General features: G+C 37.9%; 1 protein-coding gene across 2 annotated transcripts; it reads right to left on the reverse strand.

Annotated features, from left to right (window-relative positions):
* Nucleotides 1–2,480: 2,480 nt before the first annotated feature.
* On the reverse strand, nt 2,481–6,457 carry LOC110929324 (vicilin-like seed storage protein At2g18540). 2 transcript variants are annotated; one of them, XM_022172468.1, is made up of 6 exons: nt 6,137–6,457; nt 5,103–5,290; nt 4,941–5,024; nt 4,557–4,859; nt 4,345–4,475; nt 2,481–4,026 (listed from the first exon to the last, which is right to left on the reverse strand). In XM_022172468.1, the coding sequence occupies exons 1-6, from the start codon at nt 6,447–6,449 to the stop codon at nt 2,691–2,693; spliced, it is 2,355 nt and encodes a 784-aa protein (XP_022028160.1). In that variant the 5' UTR covers nt 6,450–6,457; the 3' UTR covers nt 2,481–2,690. The 2 variants fall into 2 exon arrangements, with proteins under 2 accessions (XP_022028160.1, XP_022028159.1); XM_022172467.2 differs by having other exon boundaries at nt 4,941–5,027; nt 6,137–6,455.
* Nucleotides 6,458–18,658: the final 12,201 nt, after the last annotated feature.

Consider the following 18,658-nt stretch of genomic DNA (forward strand, 5'->3'; position numbering starts at 1 on the left):
GCAAATTGTAATAGAGGACACAGAATTTGGAAACCATAATTGTTGTTAAGGAATTTTATCAGTTTAGAATTCATCGCCCAAACATAAGATCAAAGGAGGATCGTTTATATATAACCAGAACCGTTACGGAGGATCGAAATCGAAGATTATCGTTTTCCGGAGAAAAATTCCGGCGAACCAGAAAACGAACAATGAACATATAAAGTCAAGAATTAACGGTTATAATAATCATCCCTTACCCTTATTGCATAATCGAATACATAAGAACTTTAATTCGGAATCAAAATCATAAATTTCCGAATCTTTGTTTGTTCGAATAAAACCCGTTCCGGAAAAACGAAATAGAAACAAAAATTTTATTGCAATTCGAAACAATAACATCAGAAACTTTTGATTTCAAAAAAAAAACAATCAGTCTCATTTTTTTAAGATCAGTGGATCAGAATTCAAAACGAACAAAGCCTGTTTCGTTTTTTATATATAAACCATATTCGAAGTTAAGGGATTTATATTCACAAGGGAATCTGATTAAGGATATCAGATTAAATGCCAAATGAATTGAAGTTGTTCAATAAGAACACAGATCGAAGAACAGGAAGTTATTTTTGGGCGAAATTGTGTTGGGAAATTTGACTTTTGAAAAGTCAAAGTGTGGGTTTAAGGAAGAAGACATCAAATTATAATTATTTATGACTTTATTATATTAAGGAAAGTCAGAGTTGACTTATTTTAAGGAAAGTCAGGGTGTAATATACTGTTGCCGGAAATGAAGAGTCCGACGGAGAAGATGACCGGAGCCGGAGAAGATGACCGGAAAACATGGGGGTGTGGGAAAGATGAAGCCTTGAAACTTTGTAAAGTGGGTCCCACCTTTAATTGTTTTGATTTATTTTTAAAAATAAAATAAATAAGGTGAAATACCAATAATACCCTTGCATTAAATAAACCTAACTGAATTATTTAACTCAGTTTGGTGTAAATGACTTAAAGTGATACAAAACATTTGATTTAAGGACATAAATTAAAACTAAAACTTTTAAAGGGCATATTTCAAAATTCAGGTAATACATAAAGGACAAAAAGTGAAATTTTCTCTTTTTAATATGTATAAGAAGAAATAAACCATCACGACTATTCAGTTTCTACATGCAACTCGTCCCATGCAACGAACCCTTGCATTTGGTCATGTGCCTTTTTGTGGGACCATATGACTAATTGATTTTTTAGTATGTGTAACTAATTTTTAACAGTCACGTGCAGCCCCGCTAAGGTTATGACCAGAGAAAACCCTTTAGATGTTGAGTAGAAAGAGATCATGGGTTCAATACCTAAAAAGTGTACCATTTTAAGACACGGTATTTTAAGACGGTGTTAGAAACCTCGTCTTAAAACCCAAATCACACCGTTTAAAGCTCTGTTTTTGTAATAGTGAAAAAACAGTCACGTGCAAACTGCACCATTAAAAGGTCACATTACTTTAGTAACATTTTTTAGCCACAGAATTATTCCTTAGGGGGACGGGGCGCCCGGTTATAGGGGTGATCGACCACGCATTATAAGCGTGGAACACCGCCGCCGCCGGTGATGATTACGTGTGGATCCTAAAACGCGTTGAACGTTTCACGCGTTGAAAACTTGATGCAATTCAGTTTTGTTTTTTTGAATGATTTTGATAGTGTGTGGTGAGTGATAAGCATTTCCACTAGAATCCATCACTAGTGATGGAATAATGCTCTATGACATGACGGAAATTGATTGAATGTTGTGAGTGATGAGTGAGTGATGGACGCCCCTACCCCTTATTCATGTCACTATTTTTGCTTTAAAAGTTTCCTAAGGTGACTTCTTTTATAAATATATTTCCTATATCAGTTTTATTATACAAGTCTAGAGTTAAGTTCCTGTGAAAATAAAATAAACGTACGAATTGAAAGAAAGTCAAAAAAAGTGACGGTGACATTTTGGTAATTATCAGCAACTTCAAAATTACTCTAGTAGAGTAATTTTGAGCTTCTGTAGAGTAATTTTGTAAAAGTTCATGTAGAGTAATTTTGGTCGTGTAGGGTAATTATCAAAATTGTAGGGTAATTATCAAAATTACATTAAACCCCCCCCCCCCCCCCCCCCACCCCCAACTAAAAGCTAAAAACTAAACCATAAAGCTAAACCCCATAACTAAATGCTAACAAAAGTACAAGACATTTTCCAAAATTACTCTACAGAAATAGAAGTCAAAATTACTCTACTAGAGTAATTTGATAATTACCCTATATTTCCCAAAATTACCCTACAGATATGCTGTACATGTGTTTCGGGTACATGTGTTTCGAGTCAGTAATTGATAATTATCATGTGTTTCGGGTCTTTCAGCAATTTAACAGCAAGCAACAACAGTTATTTGATCCTTTCATGTTTCGGGTCTTTCAGCAACAACAGTTAATTTTGTTTTTATTTGATCCTTTACCTGCAAGTCTAATGTCTGTTTGGTAAACATATTTATTACAACCTGTGCACACAGAAAAGCACAATGATCCGCAACAACTTACAAAACCAGACATAAACTCCCACAATGATCTTTAACTTACAAAACCAACAAGCCTACTACTAGCTAAATACATAAAGACGCATTATTAATCTGAAAATTAGGCAAGATATCGATCATGGGGCTTCTCGAATTTCTGTCTCATGCATCATTCCACTTTGGATGCTTGCATGCTTTGCGGGGTTGCTATCTCAGTCTTGATTCCACCACCTGGCTCTCTTCTTCTGGAAGCTGCCTGATCAGCTTCTCTGGCTCTGTGTGCCATTTCTTCCTCTTTCATGCTAGCAGCCTCCCCTTCCCCTTGTGCCTGGTGTCCACTTCCTCCACTACCACTACCACTACCGCCACCACCCCACGGTGTCACCTGCTCTTCTTCACGTCCTCTAGCCTCCTCCTCTTGTTGTCTAGAGGCCTCTTCTTCTCGTTTCCGCCTCATAGCCTCCTCTTGTTGTCTAGCGGATGCCTCCTCTTGTTGTCTAGAGGCGGCTTCCTCTTGTTGCCGCCTCATAGCCTCCTCTTGTTGTCTAGAGGCCTCTTCCTCTTGTTGCCGCCTCATAGCCGCCTCTTGTTGTCTAGCGGCCTCCTCTTGTTGCCGTCTCATAGCCTCTTCTTGTTGTCTAGCGGCCTCCTCTTGTTGTTTCTGTTCCCTAGCGGCGGCCTCTTCTTCTTGTTGCCTCCTAGCGGCATCCTCTTGTTCTCGCTTTTTGACGGCCTCTTCCTCTTCTTCTTGTTGTCTCCCAGCAGCCTCTTCTTGTTCTCGCTTTTGTCTAGCTGATTCTTCCTCCTCCTGCCACCTCCTTTCAGCTTCCTCTTCTTGTTCTTGGGCTGCCTCCTCTTCTTCGTGTCGCCTCTTGGCCTCTTGTTCTTCTTGCTCTCTTCTCGCCGCTTCTTCTTCTTCCCTCTTTCGGGCTTCCTCTTGCTCTCTAGCTGCCTCCTCTTCCTCCTCCTGACGCCTCTTAGCCTTTTGCTCTCTTTTTGCCTCTTCTTCTTCCCTCTTCCGGGCTTCCTCTTCTTCCCTCTTTCGGGCTTCCTCTTCTTCCCTTTTCGCCGCCGCCTCTTCTTCTTCCCTCTTTCGGGCTTCCTCTTCTTCCCTTCTCGCCTCTTCTTCTTGCCGCTTTGCTTCTTCCTCTTCTTCTTTCTTTCTTTCTTCCTCTTCCCTTTCCCTAGCTTCCTCCTCTTTTTGCCGTTGAATTTCTTCTTCCATCAGCCTTTCTTCTTCTTCCGCACACGAGGTGCATTCCAGAATAATCGCTTCGTTTTGCGCTGATAATAGTTCATCCATTGTTGTGTTGCTCACACCCAAAGAAGCTGCCAACACCCTTTTATCCAATACCTGGAAGACCGATGCTGAACCAACTAAGTATTGCGGATGGTTATTCTTTTGTGTAGTTGTGAATCCCATGAAAACAAAGGACCCATTGTTAAAAGAGATCTGAGCCATTGGATGATATCTCGGCACTACAAATACATCACCTTCTTCAACTCTAACACTGTGTTCCAGAGTTTACTAACGGAAGGAAAGGGAAAGAAACAAAAAGAAAGTAAAAATATTTTGTGTTCCAGAGTTTCATTTAAGGAAGGAAAAGAAAGGAAAATAAAACATGTCGTGTTCCCGAGTTTCATTTAAGGAAGGAAAAGAAAGGAAATGACGGGAAAGCTAGGCTAAATTCTTTAATTTTTCTTTCCTTCCGATTTGGGAGGAAACGGTGGGAAAGTCATCTTTTATTTTCCTTTCTCGTCCTTTCCTTTCTCACTTTTGCTTTCTTTTCTTATCCATCATTAAGTTAACTCGGGAACAGAGCGTAAACCTCGAGTTCTTACATTCCGCTTCATCTAGAGTACTCGGACACACCACATGAACCATTCCACGCCCACTCAAAGCCACCGCGATCTCTGCGGTTAAGGGGTTCCAATGCGGCCCCATCATCGCCCCCTAAAAAGCATCATCACAAAATTTAAAATCCATTCTCAGCTATCTATAAAACAAAATTAGAATTTCTTCATAATCATCTACCTTTGTTAGATTAACCATGAAGATACCAAAATCCGAGTCCCTCAATGCGTCCATTTGTTTGCTTGTAACAACAAGACTCCACCCATTGCAATTCTCAAAATCATGCTTTGCTTCTAGGATGTTAAATGCCTTTCCTTTTTTATTTTTGTTCACTTCAATCATGCCGTTATCATCGATGAGTCCAAGGAAGGCTCTCATATTCCTATAATGCACTTCAAACAGTTCTTTTGCTTTCGACACTCCGTGCACAATCATTTGTTGTGGTCCTCCACTTCTCAACTCCTGGATCACTACCTCGTCAACCTGAGCCAAAAACACATAAATTTAGGAAAACTTGTCGATCTATTACATCTCTTGTTGTCGAAAGTGCTAAAACTTTCGTACATTAAGTGATGCTTGAAGGACTTTGTCATCAAACCCCAACAACAAATCAGCAAGGCTCGAATAGGCTCCGAATGATGATCCGTCCTGCTGCATATAATCAACAATGTAAATGTGGTGTTTTTGAGTTTGTGCTATATATGGTATTTCAGTTTGAATGCATACTCTTATCTCCTCCCTGGAATCAAAGAAAATGGCGTTTATACGGAACTTCCGGCGATCGGATTCTAAGTTGCTTTGCATGTAGAAAAAAGATCCGGTGGGCAGCCGATAAACGTCTCCGGTCCTCAACTCCACTTGCCGGAGTTTACCTTTTTCTTTCCCAAGATCAACCCAACTCAAGGTTCCATTCCCTGGTTATTTGAAACGGTATAATATATTTTAATTCAAATATTGAAGGTGCCATACACAAAGTGTTATTTAATTTAATTCTTATTATCTGTTTACTTATTCTAAAATTGACATTTTCACAAAAAGGGTAAACAATTTTTGCGTTATATACATTCCTTTTGACAAGGAAGGTGTATTCGGGTTAGCCTATATAATTTTCAGAGTCGTGTTAACCTCGGTTATGTTACACGTTTAACTCATTAGAAATGAGTCAACTCGACTCGCCAACCTGTTTAATTAAACTTATCAACCCATTTAACCTATTTTTTTTTTAATCCGCTAACCTGATTTACCGAGCTGTTTAATTAAACATGTCAACCCGTTTAACCTATTTTTTTAATCCGCTAACCCGATTTACCAACTTACCAATGTGTTTAATTAAACATGTCAACCCATTTAACCTATTTTTTTTAATCCGCTAACCCGATTTACCGACCTGTTTAATTAAACATGTCAACCCATTTATCCTATTTTTTTAATCGGCTAACCCGATTTAACACGTTTAACTTGATGAGTACCTAACAACCCGTCACTACATTTGACACATTTAAAACTATATTGTGAGTTATGAATGATGTTTTTTGCACAAATAAAAATTATGATTAAACATACAATTTCACATGGTTAATGTGCATATAAATTGACCGTTAACCTAAAAATGCCCTATTTTACATTAGTGGGAAAACTCAACCGGTTCAAGCCCTAGCAAATTTTGATCTCCCCTCAGACCCGGTCCATGTAAAACCGGTTTTAAACTTGTATAACACAACAAAACAATGCAATGTATAACATGAACCAAGTAGTCATACCTGAATTAACATAAAACACCATATCCGAATGAAGATGAACAGGAACAAAAAGAGAGTTAGGTTCCATAGTGATAAACTGGAGATCATAAAACCCTTCTTTACCATCACTCACTTTCACCGTAGAGATCTCCCCGAACTCGGTCGAAACGACAACCCGCCGCTGATCCAACGTCACCACGGTTCCATGTTTTCCGGGCACTACACTTCCACCACCATGCAAAGCTGTTGTTGATTGTGGGAAAAAGAGACAGAAACATACAATGAAGTATGCAGAGAGTACAAGTGAAACTGAAACAAAAGTGTTATTGGACATTTTCGTTTGAAATTTTGAGGTGTTTGTGTGAAGTGGTTTGAGTTATTATATGAAGTGTGAGAGTGATGTGGAAGTTGGGTGTTGGACACGTGGGTGATGGGTCGGGTACGTGGAGGGGCTTGGTGTGAGGCATTTGACTGTCTTGTTGTTTCATTGCATGAGAAGCTTATCGGAACAATACATACAATGGACATATATAACAATTTATTTAATTTGGATAGAAAATGATACCATTTTTTTGTGAATATGATTTAAAAACTATTGCTTTTTCAAAACTTCTGGTATGTGAATCACGGGCATGAAATTTAAAAACTGGTAAGAAAAAAGGTTATGGTAAAAGTTTTGCCAAGTTGTAACCGGTGTCACTTAGGGGTGTTTGGTATTGCGTTTTCAAAATAGATTATTCGTTTTCAAAATAGATTTTGCGTTTTCAAAACTGCGTTTTGAAAAAGCATGTAGGCACATGCTTCTTCAAAACTGCGTTTTGGAAGCAGATTATTTATGTTTTACAAACGCAATAATCAAATAATCACTTCAAAATGTAATCCCAAACACCCTCTTAGCCTTTAGTCATTCGGGGAGATCAATATTTAATTCTTGTATAAGTACTTAACGAAAAAAATTAGCTATTTAAAAAAAAAAACACTTATAACTGGTAAAATCGTCAATCGTTGCAGTGGAATTACTCTACCAGATTGAAGATTGTGTAGGATTCGGAACGACGGTTTAGACGGAAATTTGGATTGGATAAAGACTAATTCATAGAAATTATTAAAAAGAAACAAAAGTAGAAGATTCCATTTCATACTGAAAGAGTATGCATGGTTGACAGGCTGGAGAGAGCATCAGACAAACTCTGTAGCCGAAACCCCTAATCCCAAAACTTATCAACCATGAATATATGACAACCTATTTATAGACATGACTATTTGGAGCGGATGACTCATCCGTGCGGATGAGCCCTCGTCCTCTCCAAGGGTGTCAAGTGTTCGTATTTTACTCTCCACTATACAATATTCAACACACGCTCTATCTAGCCTATTCGTACAGTGGCAGACACACACAATATGCACTAACAGTTTCCCCCTTTTACGTCACTGTTGAATCTTGATCTTCAAATATGTAAAAGTCGTGTTTGAATATTCTGCAACTTCAATCAAGTGCTGTGAATATCTTCAATTAATTCCCCCTTGAATGAAGATTCGGGTTTGCATTATAACCAATATATTCCACCTGAAATTAATCCACACTTCAGGTCACTATTTGCACAGTTCTTGACCTCCTCTGATTTGTTTAACTTTAATCTTCACGAATAATCACAAACTTGAAATTAATCAATGTAACTTCTCCGTTTCGACTTTAACCACATCCGTGTTCGGTTTTTTGATTTCTCCCATCTTGCTCAAATCCTTAATCTTCAAAAACCCAACCGGTAATTTATAGAAACTTCGAACACCACACTGATAAACTTCAAATATGTGAATACTCACAAAAATCTAAAATCTTGTCTTCCGTAACCATCAATCTTTAAATACTGGTCAATGTAAACGGTAATCTTTACAATCAGCAAATCTTCGTCGGATAACAAATCATTTGGTAACACATTATGATCTAAGAAACACTCTTCCACGATCAAATTCACATTCTTCCTCTTTAGTCATGATAGCAAATATATAGCCTTCTCCGTTAGTCCCGACAGCAACTTAATCAACTAACATCATCATTCCCCGGCAGTTAGTCTAGAAAACAACTCATGTGCTCGAAGACTAATCATTCTGACACTTTAAACTATCACATAACTATCAGGTAAATTTTTGAAAGCCCTCTAATATCTTTGAAGTATCGACAATGCATCCTCCTGACGCTAATCCTGCTAACCAGCTTGTACAAAGACTCGGGACTCAAACCCTCAGACACCTATCTGATCACAATCTTAAAGAATCCGAACTTCCTATGATCACGGACTAACAAATCTAATATCCTCCGCATCCCCAGACGATTTGAGTTTGAACCACCCGAATACTGTTGCACGTTTTCTTGTTGTAATTTCCAAAAATGTTCTAATATTTGAAATTTTTTATTCCCCCTCAGTTTTGGTAAATTTTGACCTCTCTAAACTCATCATTAAATTTCCCCCTCAAACTTGGCAAATTCAGTCTTCTCTATTTTCTGAAAAACTCAACTATATGGAAAATGTGCCATTTTGCTCCACAAAAGTCCGTTTCCTATCAATGCTGATATTTCGTTTTTGGCCCATTAATAGTCATTTCACCAAATGATAAATGTTATACACCGGTTTTTATGACTAGCCCACTATCTTCACTACTCTGTAATATCATCATTTTAGCCATTCTCCGGATCCTCCAATGGTGTCCCTGTAACACCTCGTAAATTCATGTCCAATATAATGAAGACACGTGTCATGAGCTTTAAACGTGTAAAGAATTACTTTAGAGGGACTAAAGTTGACAAACAAAGAAAGTATGTGAATAAAAGGATTAAAAATGTCAACATCGGATAAATATACCTTTCAACAATCCTACACAATGTTTATACCCTTAAACGAATGAATTATGAAGCGTATGAAGCCGTTTGTGAAAGAAAGTGAAAGTTTACAAACCGCAAGGGTTAAAAGTGTCAGCATGTTTAATTTATACCTCTGAATGACCTTTTAGCAAACCCAAAGCTTTGTAACGATTAATTATGCTCACTAGAATAAATGATAAAAATTTCACAAGGTTTCGATTCCGTATGAGAAAGTTATGCTAACATTCGTATGTAAGGGGTTAAAAGCGTCAACGTTGAAATTTAAGGCTTTTCGGGTGATCATAAAACTAACCGGGGACTTAACAAAGTTTGGTTATGTCTTGGAGCCCTTAAAAATCATTTTGAAGGGTTAAAAGTGCAAAATATAAAGTTAAAACCACTTTAAAAAGGACGAGGGACCAAATACGCAATTCTGTCAAACTTGTGACTTGAACCTGGGCCTCATACCGGCCGCGTAAGACTATGCTGGTCTCTTACGCGAGCCGCCTCAACATGCCAGTGATAGAAAATCAGCATAGGTGTCGGTTTTGCATGTTTAACCGACTTAAAGGCCTGTAAAATGATACCAGGGGCTGTGCAAATGGGATTTCATGCAATAGGGACCATTGTGATGATTAGGAATCATTCATAGACTTGTTTGGCATGATCTTGTTGCATTAAAATTCCTATATAAGAAGCTCATTGTTGCAACATTTTGGACACTCACTTGAAATCATTCAAACTTCATTTCTGGAGATTCCTGGAGCTCAAGACCACTTCCTAAGGACCATTAGTCGTGCCTAGGACTTCAGTAAGTGTCCTTAACCTCTCTTAATTCAGTTTTACTTAGTTTAATGGCCTAAAGTCAAACCGTCGTAATTAAGGTTTGACTTAGTGATTAATCACTAATGGTCCAGTCAATTCTCGAATTAAAAGTAGCTTTGAGTTGGTAATTATGTGGGTAATAAACCCTTAAAAGGGCACCCTCTGATTCCCACTCTAACTAGGTCAATTGTCGGGTCAAAGTTAATTATAAAAAGTCAACAGAAAGCAATTTTTCGCATAAACACATAATTAACAATGTAGAAGCCATGCAACCTGTTTTTATCACTCATATAACTTGGTAATTAATGTAAGAACATGTCTAAACATGTTCAACCCGACAATTTTCAGTTTAAGCTCGGTTCGGAACCGAAAGTCGCAAAAGTAGACTTTTTGTTAGGTCCGGTTTCGACTCCGATTCGATTGCGTAACGACACGTTCGACGTGCGGAATCCGTGAACGTGTGTGACCGAACACACGAGATCGTACAAATGTCGTGATTCTATTGATAATCTGACAAGTACAAGCTCCGAGAATCACGTTTTGCCACTTTCTCTCTCTAGTTTCTCTCTCTAAGCACCTAGCTTCTCCAAGCTCTAATGTGGCAAAAGTTTTTTAACTCTTAACCTAAGGCTCCTATTTATAGGCACAAGGTTATAAGGGATTCCCCTTATTTACAAGTTTGCCACCTTGCCTATTTCTCTATTAATTACAATATAAAGCCTATTTTACTTCTATTTCAGCTACGGTTCCGATTGACGAAGGCGATAGACATTCTGCACTAACAGACTCCCCCTTGGATATTGCCGCAGTCAATCTGTAGTCAAACTCGTAGCGACTTGTCTTTCTCTCTCTTTCTGAGTCTTCTTGAAGGTTTGACAGTATCAGCAACCATAGACTCCCTCTTTCTCGAACAAAATCCCCGTGGATCTGTTTTTGAGCTTCCGTTGCTTCCCCTTTCGCTTAGACTCTTTTTCTTCAGGCTCCCCCTTTCGTCAAGCTTCCGTGCTTTTGGGATCGACACCTGCTTTCCGATTACAAGCTCTTCCAAGAACGATACTTTGCTCTTTGAATCCACGCTTTCGTTTGCGTTGAGCTCGTCTTCAGACTCCCCTTTAGACTCAGCTGTCGGGATCGTAGTCTGGCTTTCATCGTTTCACAAGTTCAGGATCAATTCCTGGCTTTGTTCTACATCTGCTCAGGACTTGAAACCTGGTTAACCTGCATATTCTCTACCTCACAATAAGTTTCACAAATTTATAACCAATTAATTCCCGTAAACTTACCGGTAGATATCATTTTCAACAAACATGTTAGTTATATCAAGTTCAAATAAATGACCTTGATTAACCAATATATACGATCTTTTAAAATATTTGTATATGACATTCAAAGTTTTCAACATATTCTCCCAAACCTGTTCATCATGTTTAGCACTCGAATTTTGAATATCAGCTCTTCAAAATCAGTTGTCGAAAATCTTTTTGACTTTTCAAAATTTATGCTAAAACACTCCGAAAATCTTTTTGGGTTTTTAATTTTGAATGAAATGCAGAAAACAAATATATACAAATAATATTTTTGTGAGTTTGTGTAAGAGGATCATGTCAGTTCTTGAGACAAATCACTAGCACCGTTAAGCTTTAATCATTTTAAGTTCTAAACGATTCACCTCGATTGACGATATAGTTGTCCTCTTAAATTTTCACACAATTTTCAATCTATTCAGGATACGATTTAGATGTTTTAGGAACTTGGCTCAATTCATGTGTCCCACCTCTTGAATATACTCCCGTATCCAGAATCTCAGAATTAAGATCTACAGGTAATTGTACTAAAATGATGTCTGTACATAATTTAGGGTATGCGATGACTGAGGGATCTCAGGTCGATACTTCCGTATACGCAGAGAGATATCAGTTTTCGACTTTTGCAATTTGTTCCCTTTAGAGAATCTTTTCAGCTACAACAGATGATTATCAATTTTATTGTGTAATCAATCTGAGGGCTTTAATGCTATGTTTCAAGCATTTTGGTGAAAGTATTAGCCAAGGACTAGGTCAGAACTACCGTTCAGCAGAAGTCCCGGAATAATACCCCAGACATCATAGAGTATTAACACCTAGTATATCAGAATACGAGACCTTTCAATCGAGATTTCAGGGGTTACCTATATATCCAAGTAGTGTTCCCCACAAATTTCGCAAGTTTGAAATTTTAGGTTTATATCCCGAATAAATCTACTAAATGTACGAAAACCTATCGTCACATTATCAGTGAGACCGTTTATCACTTTTAACAATACATTTCTTTAGCGTGCTGTGATAGTCCTCTGATGTACTATCATTTCCTCTTTTATCAACAAAACTCATTTTTGTTTTTTTCAATGTTTTTGGAATTTTTCAAATTTTCTAATTTTTTTTTTTTTTTTTTAAATTTTTCTCCCCCTAAAATCAAAATATGTTTCAATTTTGATTTTCAAGGAAAATTTGAAAACTGTACAAATAAAATGACAAACTGATATCGAATCACTTCAATTCGCCATTCATTTGGCATAAACAATCAGAACTCCCCCTCACAACAAACTATTTTCCCATTTTGATTTCAAAACACTTAAGTTTGTTTTAATCAATATGGTTTTTCCGGAAAATTAGTTTTGTGTGACATTTCATAAACTCGGGGTTTCATCACATTGTTTTTCAAGTTATCACTTATAGAAAAGATGAATCAAGTACAACTTAATGTCCCTGATTTATCTTTTGAAAGACGAAAAATCACCATAGTGAAATTTCTCAAGAAATGTGCCGATTCATGTTCCACGTTTACCAACCTGGGAACTCCGGCAAGTCAGGATTTTTTTTCATTTAAACAGATTCACCCAAGCCTGACCAGTCTTGGGTGATTTTGACAATTTTACCTCAAAACTTGGCTCTTCTGGTTTTGACGAACCAGAATCATTGCCTGAATGTGGCTTGTCCGACTTTGATCTGTCAGATTCATCGCCGACACGTTTCTTTTTCTCCTTTTTCTCTGTTGTCCTCAAATTTGTAACTGATGAACTCGACTTGTTTGACTTTGCAGTCGATTGAAGCGATTCATCAGTACTTTTATTCTTACCAACTGAAGAACCTGAGGACAAAATCCTTTCCAGATATTCTCTGGCCTTCTTCCTCTTCTTACGCAGTCTGTCTTTTTGTCCCTGAGAAAGTTTTACTTTCGTTTCCTGAACTTTCTGTTCTTGAACTTTTGGTTCTTGAACTTTCTGTCCTTTGGGCTTGACTTTGATTGGTTTCTTTGCCTTATTTTGAGATTCAGCCCTCGATCTTCCCATTGATCTCCTTGGGCAATCTCTGGCAATGTGTCCTCGAATTTGACAGTTAAAGCATCTTCGCGTTTCATAACTCCAATTCTGGCAGTTAACAGCAATGTGACCTCTAACTCCACAAGAGTAACACACTCTGTTATCATACCATATATCACCTTCACTCCAAATGCTCAGATCATAACACTGTCTGGCATTGTGGAAATCTGCACTCCTCCTCAATGTTGGATTTGGCTTTGAAGCACTGTGGTCAAACCTGCACCACTTATTACCAACATTTTGTGAGTTTTCATTTTTAACTTTTTGTGATTTTTGAAAATGATTGGATGATTGATCTGATGAGCTTTTATTTTCCTTTTTAGGATTTTTCGATTTTTTAACAATTTGTTTTTGTTCTGCACTCTTCTTAACAGGTTTCTGTTTTGAGCATTCACCTATTTCAGTAGATTGCAAAACAGTATTTTTGAATTTTTCTTTTAATTCTAAAAACAATTTTTGTTTTTCAATTTTTTCATTTACATCATCAGATGTCGCATCACAATCTTCAACTTTGACATTGTCAAAGTTTGTGACATTGTCACTTATTGGAACAGAATTGATCGGTTTTGGACAAGGAAAATTCAACCTGTCTGTTGAAGTTACAAAACCTTTCAATTTCGTTTCAAGTTCATCAATCTTGATCCTTGAATTCTCAGCTTCATTTTCAAGCTGTGATATTCTCTCAAGATAAGACTTGATTGATTTTTCATTTTCAGTTTTAAGATTTTCAAGAACAGATTTTTCATTTTCCAAGACTCTTAACTGTTCTTGAAATCTTGTTTCATTCTCTTTTAAATTTTTGTTTTCCAGTTTAATCCAGAAATCTTCAGATTCTGAAGATTTTCTTTTGCTTTCAAAATCTTTTTCAAATTCAACAATTTTCTTTTGAGCATCTACAGCTTCATGCTCAAGTTGAATAATTTTAGCAAGATGAGAGTTTATTTCGCTTTGTTTTTCCAAATTATTCTTGCCAAAAATATCTCTCTCATCTTGTAAAATCTTCATTTGACTTTTGAAATCATTTTCCAATTTTTTAAAATTATTGTTTTCCAATAACAAACTCTCAAGACTCTTTAAGAGTTTGTCATTATCAGATCTCAATTCCAGAATCTGTCCGTCATTAGCTTTCTTCTCGTTTTTCAGGGTATTGTTTTCCATTGTCAAGCTCTCCACATCCTTCAAGAGTTTCACACTGACGGCTTCTAATTTTTCGCATTTCGAGCATACAACTTCACATTTTGAAGTTTCATCCTTCTTAGATTCTTCAATCTTTGTTATTCCTTCTCTAACCCTGTTGATTAATTCACTAAACTCATCCAAATTTATTTTTTCTGAGTTTCTTTCTATTTCATCTAATAACTCTTTCTTTTTCTTTTTCTCTTCTTCATCTCCCCACCATTTCTTCTGCCAATAATCATCCTCTTCTTTGTACTCCTGGATGATGGCTTCGATATCTATCGTTTTGTCATCAATCGCGATGTTGCCATATTCATCCAAATAACATTCTCTATCTGGATCCCATCGGTTTGCACGTTTTGCTTCCTGATAGACACCTGAGAGTCGGATGATCTTTGCTTCAGCAACCATTTTTCGATATTCGTACTTCTGTTCTTCTGTACGATTATCTTTCCACGGAATAGGTTCATTTTTCGCCATGAACTTATATTTGTGAATTACCTTGTAAATTCCCTCGTGTTACCTGCAAATCAACAACCAAACAATCAGTTTAAACTAAACTGAATATGTAACCGTATGTTGATGAAACCAATCTAAGACTCGTTGTCAAAGATTCGTGAACACGTTCCAATGTTGATGTCGTAAGAACAAAATACGAATGTTGATAATCAACGAAACAAGTTGAATCAGTCTGAAATCTACAAACAAATTCGTCGACAATGTTCAAATTCACACAATTTCAACTTCTTGGAGTTTGCCCCTTGTAAAAATCACTTCGAATCTCAATTGCAAACAACTGACTTTTGTTTTATTTATCCGAAAAATGGGCGGCAAGACTTGTAAAGGTGGACAGATTATGTCTTTTGGGCGGTGACTTCAATTGTTGTGATTGGGTATAAAGTGATTATGGGGCGGTGGCCTTTTAAAAAAATGATAAGCGGGTATGAATGTTAATGGGGCGGTGTGACTTGTTTTATTTGACCAGATTAAAAGTTCATCCGCTGACAAGAAGTTCTATCACATGCAATGCTGAATGTTCACGTGGAAGACAACTGCAACACTGGATAATGTTTACAGAAATTGCAGTGTTGATTGTGATGTGTTTTGCTGTTATTTGCTAGCCGATCGGTGATACTATTCGATTGGAGGATTCCTAGCCGATCGAGGCAGCTAGCCGATCGGTTAGAAAATATGTCTGCTGTTCGATCGAGCGGGGTGTTCGATCGAGCGGCGTGTTCGATCGAGCGGCGTGTTCGATCCAAGTCACTTCCTAACCGATCGAGTGAGCTACTCGATAGATGAAACTTCCTAGCCGATCGATTATACTAACCGAACAAAAACACTTCACAACTTATCGCTACACGACAAAATTTTATCAATTTACACTAAGCGACAAAACTTAACCGCTTGACTGTCAATTTTAAGCTCTAAAAACGTATGATTGGACCAAAATTGTTATCTAAGATAGTGGGCGGCTAGACTTTGATAAAAAATGGCAGTTGAATTTTTATAGGACCGTCAAGTTCACATGAATTGATTTAACTTGTGATTATATGGCCGACAAGAATATACTCAAATTGTTTTGCAATTTGACCAAAAATATAAACACAGTAACCAACAAATTCAATTAATATTCATGTGAAACTTCAGGTAATGGCCGACAATCAACAGATAAGACTTAATATACTTCAGTTTTACCAAGTCTTTATAGGATCTCACATGGTGGCACCGTCTTCTTTTTTTTTTTTTTTTTTTTTTATCAATTTTATCAATTGTCTTTTGTTTAAGAATATTAATGAGAGCTGACAAGTGAGGTGCAATAAAACTATTTGCTAACCGAACGGTGATGTTGTTCGATTGGAGAAATCCTAGCCGATCGGCTAGGGTCAACAAGTCAAAGCTTGAAAGTGATGTCAGTGATGCTTCTGTTCGATCGGTCAGGGTCAAAAGTTCAACTTTTTATGCTGTTCGATTGGTTGATAAAGGCGGTGAATGGATTCCTATTCGATCGAGGCAGCTAATCGATCGACTAGGTCAATAAGTCAACCTTTTTGCTGTTCGATTGGTTGACAAAGACGGTGATTCCTAGCCGTTCGATGTGACACTCTAGGTTTTTCCGAACGAACACCTTGTAATATTTTGTGTATATAAATATTATTAAATGGAAACGTGATCTTTATTTGCTTAATGTGTGTTGAATGTACGTATTATATATAAATGTACGTGAGTCGAGACCATGACTCGCAACCGGGCGGTTGCGAGTGGGCCTTTGGGCCGTAACCGGTTTGGGCCGAAACCACCCTTAGCCTATTTGATGCTTGTATATAAATCCCCACTTTCCTTCATTTCCTTCATTTTACACAACACACCAACACATACACTCCTTATTTTCTCTCAACTAAGAAAACCCTCAAACAACATTACCATCTCCTCCAATTTTCGGTTCAAGCTCAAGGCTCTCGGACAAGGACTCGGTCAAGACCATCACTCGGACACTCCATCTTCTCGGTTCCTTTCTCTTTGTTTTCGGCTCCTTCTTCTTCTTCACAACCGGTTAGTATTATCCTTGTGCATAGGATTTATGTTATGTTGAATGGACTTGTATGCTTGGTTCATAGTGTTATGTATGAATTTAGGATGATTTGTGAAGTTGAATATATGTGATAACATGTTTAAATGGCAAGAAAAAGGGTAGTTTAAAAGTGTTCATAGCCAAACATATTATGCTTTATTATTCTTGCAAAATGATGTTGCTAGACTTAAGATTTCGGCTACAAATAATATGTTTCTTGTTCTTACATGACAATCTTGTTTGAAATATATGATTTTTGGTTCAAAATGTGTGATTATGTTGGCATGAAAACCCTAGAAAACTAAGAACATAAGATGAACTTGTTGAATATGGTTTGAAGGTTTTAAAAATGGCAAAGTTTGATCTATTTGGTTTAATGGTCAGATTTGGAAAAGTGTTTGTAGAAACCTTATTGGTAGTTTCCTAATCTGGGTCTGATTTCATATGTACAAATTGGACTGTCATATCTGCATCATCACGTGTACATGAAAGGGACAGCTTCCGACTCGCAACCACACGATTACGACTCGAGACCACGCCGTTGCGACTCGCAACCAAAGCGTGACAACTCGAAACCACACGGTTGCGACTCGCAACCATAGCAGGACAACTCGAAACCACGAGATTGCGACTCGAGACTACGTCGGTTGCGACTCGCAACCACAGCATGATGACTCGAGACCAAACGGTTGCGACTCGCAACCATAACGTGACAAGCCGAGATCTCCTGGTTGCGACTCGAGACCTCCTGGTTACGACTGGGCTGTCCATTTTGGTTATTGGGCCATTATGTGTTATGGGCTATCTGTTGACTGGGGTTATGTGTTACTGTTGACTGCTTAATTGTTTAGGCCGGCCCAATAACCCCATGACTGTTTGTATTGTTTTGCATGTTACGTGCCAGTTATGTGTATAGTTTTTACGCGATTGCTTGTGCACCAAACCTGACCTATACCGGTAACCATGTTAGGACGTGGTGACCAACGTGATTGACAAGTAACCTAAACCTACCGAGCAACCCAAGGTGAGTTCACAACTTAAAAGCATGCGTCCCGGTGGGTTGGGACACGAGACTAAAACAACCCTATCCCCTGGTAAAAGGGGATACCATTTACATACCTTCCCTGGTTATTGGGAACAAAACTACTTTTCCTTCCCTGGTTATTGGGAACAAAACTACTTTTCCTTCCCTGGTTATTGGGAACAAAACTACTTTTCCTTCCCTGGTTATTGGGAACAAAACCACTTTTCCTTCCCTGGTATTGGGAAACCTTTTGGTTAATTACTGTTTATACGGATTGCAACTAACGGCACTAAACGAAACTCTATCACTCAAGTCCCTACTACATAATACCGATTAGTCGCCGGGGCCAGGCGAACGGGTTATTAGTTGATAGCGCTATTTAGGTGTTTACCAGCCTCACACCGTGCCCTGGTTTGGGATCGGTCGTGAACTAATAGACTCAGGCATCCGTCAATGATGATAGAACATTGGCAACGGGGCATCCTGCGGATACGCAACGGTTACCTAGTGTTCGGTATTGGAAAAACAGTTTAGTCGCTAACTTTTGGGGTAGCTCCCCAGGGCATGTATAAACGGGTAAATTAACCGGTGAAACAAGTTTTTGGTAATTAAAACTGGACAACTAGTGAACTCACTCAGCATTATTGTTGACCCCTTACTGCATGCTTTGCAGGTAACCAATGATTCAGGAGCTGCTGCTTGGGGATGTGTAGTGTTCGTCAAACCCG

The sequence above is a fragment of the Helianthus annuus genome, chromosome 3, assembly GCF_002127325.2.
Source record: "Helianthus annuus cultivar XRQ/B chromosome 3, HanXRQr2.0-SUNRISE, whole genome shotgun sequence".
NCBI classification, from domain to species: Eukaryota; Viridiplantae; Streptophyta; class Magnoliopsida; order Asterales; family Asteraceae; genus Helianthus; species Helianthus annuus.